Genomic DNA, 6,077 nt, shown 5'->3' on the forward strand with positions numbered 1-6,077 from the left:
TTCAGTGATGTCATCATCCAGCTCAGTTCAGTTTAAATAGTATCTTTGCAATCATTTGCAATCAAGTCAACGATATGTTTTAAACAAATGAATCTTGTTAAAAGTTACATGTGGTGGCCGTGCTGGAGCATTTCCTGAGCATCAACCACATCAACCCGCTGTGAACAGCAATATGAAAGCGGCTTCACGAGACTGATGATGAGCAAATATACAACAGAGAGAGAATTAAATTCAGCGCTTTTATTTCCAACATGCGCTCATTCATGGCTGCATTTTATTTAATTCAGGCAAAGTTACGTCTTTATTGGGACAAGATTTGACGGATTATTTTACATGACTCTGTGAGTTGGTCTCTATTTCTTACAGCCAAGCTGCATAAACTACATATCAGGCATTTATGTAATGCATCTAATTTGTGCATAAATGGCTGTTATGTTAAATAAAGTTTAATCCTGCGCGCAATTCTCAAAACTCCCACAAGATGGCGGCGTTTATCGGTGAATCCGATATTACAAAACCGATATCCGATTATGGTAAAATGCTAAAATATTGGTAAATCGATATATCGGTCGATCTCTTATTATGATTATTCAGTGGCATAAAATGGTCTATAAAATGACAACGATATTGCTTATCGCAATTATTTCTGGGGCAATATCAGGGCTCTACAGTGCGACCATTTCAGTCGCATTTGCGCCTGAAAACTACTGCGTGCGACTATGAAATAATATTTAGGAGCACCTGTGCGACTGACCCGATCAGCATATTTGTGTTTGCGCTGAGGGAGCTTCAAAGGTTCTAACGTACTTATGTGTTTCTGCAGTGGTTGAGTAATGTATCACAGACGTATCCTCTCATTATAACAAAGTGTTGACAGGGTGTAAATAAGATATTCATTGTGCAAACACAGCGGTGATTCGTTTATGAATGAACTACGTTTTTAAACGAATCTAGTGAGTCAATTATTCAATTACCCATTCATAAAGACAGTCACGTACTTCGTTCCTGAATGAATCAGCCGTTCGAACGAATCAATTGAATGAATGATTCAGTGATAAAATCAGTGACTTGCTGCCACCTGCTGGCAGTTTTAGTTTAATTTTTAAAATGTATTTTCTGTTATTTAAATCATTTAATATTTCTATATTCAAAATTGTATATTTAAAACATTAACCTCAACATGAATTGATTAATTTAATTGCACTCATGCGACCTCTGAGCCTCATTAAACGTCTGAAAATACACCTACAAGCCACTTGTGTGTTCTTCTGTGCCAACTCTGTAGCACAAATTTATTTCTTAAATACTGATTTCATTTTATTGGTAACTTATTCTTATTCTACTTCTTATTCTACTTGTTTTTATTCTGTTGTTTTAATTAGAAATGTTAAAAAGCTTATAAATATATATATTTTTAATTTGACATAAAAGATGACATACTTTTAATAAAGTTAGAAAAATGCCATTACAAAGGTAAAAACAAAATTCCCTGTAAATCACTTTAAGGAGTCAAATATCACCTCGTAATGGGAAGGTTAATTTTTTTATCAGAATTTTTGATTACTGATTAGAAGGTGCTCCTACATTTTTGACCGTGCTCCTAAGTTTTTTAAATTAGGAGCACAAGCACTCCTAAAAAGAAAAGTAAGCGTAGAGCCCTGAATATATCGCACAACAAAAAGTTGTTATCGTGACAGGCCTAAACTGAAACTCTGCTGTCCGAGATACCTCAGTCCTGATAGCTCCGAGTAAGATTACATAATAACATAAGACAAACATATTACTATTACTAATACACTGGAACTGTAAAGTAAAAACAAAAGAAAATTTATTGAACAGTATATGAATTAAAGTATCTGACCACAGGTTTACAAAGGCTTCTCATTAGAAATTTGTTTGAAATGCTGGGATTATCTGTCCACAAAATTGTTGAAAATTATGCAGATGTGAAAAGTAAACTGTAAAAAGTAACTGGCAGTGCCCATTGCGTTCCAAAGTGAACGTTTAACTCAGAGCACAGAGATGGAGTTTGCTGCGTTTACTTTGAACCAAGCCACTCGCATGTAAAAACAGTGATGCATTTCACTTTGAAACATGCCACGAACTATATATTTATTTAATTAAAATACACACTGCTGTTTCTGTCAACTTGATGTCAGAGCTGGTACCAGTGTATAATTGCTGCAGAAAATGAGTATTTCAACTGTTTCAAATATTCAGAATTGATATGTATAAAAAAATAATAATATTTTGACATCACTGATGTGTTAGTATAAATCCAAGATGACTGTCACATCAGCCAGTGCAATATAAAAAGTAACTAAGTGCACCTGGATGGTCAAAGTGCTGTTTGATCATAAATTCAGAGCAATAGGAGCTTGTCTATCAGTAGATCACAAGAATATATGGTCTCCTTCCACCCTGCTTGTGTTGTAGGTGGTGCAAACCCTGGAGGACCACCATCAGGAGGTGCTAGCCCTGTACAGAGACTATGGTTTTCAGGGTCTGATTGCACAGGACTCAGAGTTTGCGCTATGCAACGTTCCGACATATTTCAGCTCCCACGCTCTCAAGCTCTCCTGGAATGGCAAGAATCTGACCACTCACCAGTACCTGCTATCAGAGGCGGCTCGCCAGCTCGGCCTCAAGACCCAGCATCTGCCCATCTTTGCTGCTCTTCTTGGTAAGCGACACTGCAGATTTCTGGTCCAGGATGTGTATATTGTTTGGTTCTAAATGTGGGTCTTTAAAAAACAGGTAACCACATTCTGCCAGATGAAGACTTGGCTGCCTTTCATTGGAGTCTACTAGGCCCAGAACACCCTCTTGCCTCCCTAAAGGTGCTTATACAAGTTGTCATTTCACACATTTTCATTCTTCTGTATTTGTAATTTATGACATAGACTTGAGCATCCTTGAGCATCAGTTTTATCGATATAACCCATTCTTTTAACTTCATTCTTTGTTTTTCCTTTCTCTGTTCAGGTAAGGGCTCATCAGTTAGTGCTCCCTCCATGTGAGGTTGTTATTAAGGCTGTATCTGAGTATGTGGCATCCATCAAAGATCTTGGGAATTTAGATTCGGTGGCCAAGGATGTTTTCAAGCAGTCACAGGTGAAGCATTGGCTGTGTTAACATATGCATTTTCATGTACTTCTTTTTTGCATGTTTAGTGTTATTACCTTAAAAGCTCATCATAACATGGGGACTGTGCCATTTTTCTAACCTTCAGTCACGAACCGAAGATAAATTTGAGAGGTTTAAGAAGGCAGTGGAATATTTTTCAGCAGCCAGTAAACCAAGACCTCTCTCCATGGGACCTTCTCCTTACCTCTGTAGGTATAATGTGGTGTTTGAAGTCCATTCACAGTACATACACTACCATTTCAAATGTTTTCAATAGTGACGATATTAATAAATGTTTAATGATCACCAGATCAGCATATAAGAATGATTTCTGAAGGATCATGTGACGCTGAAGACTGGAATAATGGCTGTTGAAAATTCAGCTTTGCCATCACAGGAATAAATTACAGTTTAAAATATAGTTAAATAGAAAACAGTTTTAAATCGTAACAATATTTTACAATATTACTGTTTTTACTGTATTTTTGATTAAATGCAGCTTTGGCTAGTGTAAGAGACTTCATTAAAAATGTAAAAAAGAAAAACGTACAGACCCCAAACCTTTGAACAGTAGTGTACGTTTATTTTTCACTGTTTAGTTTTCAGAAGCCATAAAACAGACTTTGACATCGATCAGATTATACTCCCACAATATTCATTCGGGTTCCTGACTCTTCTTTCAGTTCCAGGCTTCGGGCCTAGTCAGTTTAGCGGACCTCCAGGCCATATGGGGGCAATGCAGCCTGTACAAGCTCAGGTAATTTTTTTTTACTAATTTTCAGTGTAGTGCTGCAAATCATGTTTATTTTCCAGAAACTGATTTCAGCCGATCTCTTTTTTTGCTGTTCTCCACAGTTTGGTCCACCCCAGGTGTCAGGTATTAAGGTGCCTTATCCAGGGGGGCTCTATGGACCCAGCCCTGCCACTGGTCCAGCCCTTTTATGCCAGAACCCAACTCAGCCTCTGCAGGACTGTAATGATTCACTAGTTGGGAAAATGGGCTTTGCTGATTGGTCTGCTCCATATGATTCCTCTCAAAGTGGCAACCGACAGCCCAATCATCACACTGCTGCTCCTACAGGCCCCTCCCCTTCATCATCGTCGTCTTCAGATGGGGAGGAGCAAAATGACACCAGCACTAAGTGAGTCTATATTGTACAGAATCTGTTCATTATGTTGTATACCTGCAAGCAATCTGCTATTCGGAGTAGAATGAATATTCATTTTCTGTCATAGTCATTTGGCTGACAAGTCTACAAGATGGGAAGATCCCAGTGGACGGGGTGGCAGTGGCTCTGGGGATGGGCACCATGGTAACGGAAGTGGGCCGTCCATTCCATCATTGCTGTCCATGCCAACGCGGAGTCACATGGACATCACAACTCCACCCCTTCCACAGGTCAGTGCCGAGGTGCTGAGAGTGGCAGAACACAGACACAGAAGAGGACTCATGTATCCACAGATCTACCACATCCTGACCAAGGTACCACAGTCACACAGCATGTGCTCACAAATTCTGGGAGGGTTTCATCCCTAATATTTCTTGCTGCCGAATCTTCAATAGCACAGCCAAAGAAATTACTTTTTACTCAAGTCCCAGAGTTTTCACTTTACGAAATGAACTCTAAATTAACATGTGGCTCAGTTTTTCTTTTCAGTCTTTTTATGCATTTAAGATCTAGGGCTGGGACAATAAATCGATGCATCACGATTCGTGGATTGATTCTGAGATTTTCTGAATGCATTGTGATTCTCTCTGGAATCGATTCTGAGCTTAGTTTTTAACAGCAGATGGCGCTCTAGGCTAGTTTTTAACTGCACACTCAAATGCTCACGAAGAAGAGTGCTTGTGCGTTCGGCTGAGTAATGTAAGTGGTTAAATTTACTTGCACATTGGCTTTTATGATGCGAGATTAATTTAAACAGCCCACTGTGAACATCCTTATAATTCGCGTCAACCTTTTCGAACTTTATGAATGATTATTTTAGGTTCAAGTGGTGTGTGTGCAAGGAACTGGAAGCAAGCAGAATATGGCTGTTTCTAAAGCACGCAGTGCCATCTGCTGTTAAATCTAAGCTCAGAATCGATTCAAGAGAGAATTGCAATGCCTTCGGAAAATCTCACAATCGATGCAGAATCATTTCTCAATTCGCGATGCATTGATTTATTGTCCCAGCCCTTTTAAGATCAGTATTATTACTTATGTTTAGGTGATGTGTATTTCAAAATTAATTATAAACTTCAATGTTTAAATGGTAGTTTAATAATAGTATACCAAAATTTGTTTACATTTATGGTGACAAATGCCCTGTCAGAGCTCTAACACTCGTCTCTCTGTCCCTTTCTCTGTTCTCCCTTCCCTTTCTCTCTCTTTTCTGTTACCTCCCAGGGGGAGATGAAGATGCCAGTGTGTATAGAGGACGAGTGCAACCCCGACCTGCCTCCTGCTTCTCTACTTTTCCGTTCTGCCCGCCAGTATGCCTACGGGGTGCTGTTCAGCTTGGCTGAGACCCAGCGGAGGCTGGAGAGACTGGCCATGCGCAAGCGTAGTCCAGTTGACGGTGAGCATAGACCTCGGTTAGATTAGATTGTACAATAGCATGCATGTTTCAAGTGTTGTCACAATACCAAAAAATCAATAGCTAATACCAATGCCAGGCAACTTTTGAGATACTCAATACTGATTTCAGTACCACAGCAAAAATGAATGCACCATTCAACATTAATATTTAGGTAAAAAAAAAAATACAAAAAAATATATACATTTTTTTTTTTAAATATTAGCTAGTTACATTAAAGGGGTCATATGATGCGATTTCAATTTTTCCTTTCTCTTTGGAGTGTTACAAGCTCTTGGTGCATAAAGAAGATCTGTAAAGTTGCAAGAGATATTAAAGTTAAGAGTCAACCACGCCTACCTAACCCCCCCCCCCCCCCCATCTCTCCCCCG

General features: G+C 39.0%; 1 protein-coding gene across 1 annotated transcript in view; it reads left to right on the forward strand.

Moving 5' to 3' along the window:
* Positions 1–6,077, forward strand: part of LOC107657034 (constitutive coactivator of PPAR-gamma-like protein 2) — a 22,811-nt gene that overhangs the window by 5,112 nt on the left and 11,622 nt on the right. Inside the window, exons 2-9 of the mRNA XM_016445024.1 lie at positions 2,437–2,683; positions 2,758–2,840; positions 2,986–3,114; positions 3,233–3,335; positions 3,810–3,883; positions 3,982–4,268; positions 4,363–4,609; positions 5,517–5,688. Coding sequence (XP_016300510.1) covers positions 2,437–2,683; positions 2,758–2,840; positions 2,986–3,114; positions 3,233–3,335; positions 3,810–3,883; positions 3,982–4,268; positions 4,363–4,609; positions 5,517–5,688 — 1,342 coding nt within the window. The remainder of the gene's footprint in view (positions 1–2,436; positions 2,684–2,757; positions 2,841–2,985; positions 3,115–3,232; positions 3,336–3,809; positions 3,884–3,981; positions 4,269–4,362; positions 4,610–5,516; positions 5,689–6,077) is intronic.

Source organism: Sinocyclocheilus anshuiensis, unplaced genomic scaffold (genome assembly GCF_001515605.1).
Source record: "Sinocyclocheilus anshuiensis isolate Anshui unplaced genomic scaffold, SAMN03320099.WGS_v1.1 scaffold1453, whole genome shotgun sequence".
Classification (NCBI taxonomy): domain Eukaryota; kingdom Metazoa; phylum Chordata; class Actinopteri; order Cypriniformes; family Cyprinidae; genus Sinocyclocheilus; species Sinocyclocheilus anshuiensis.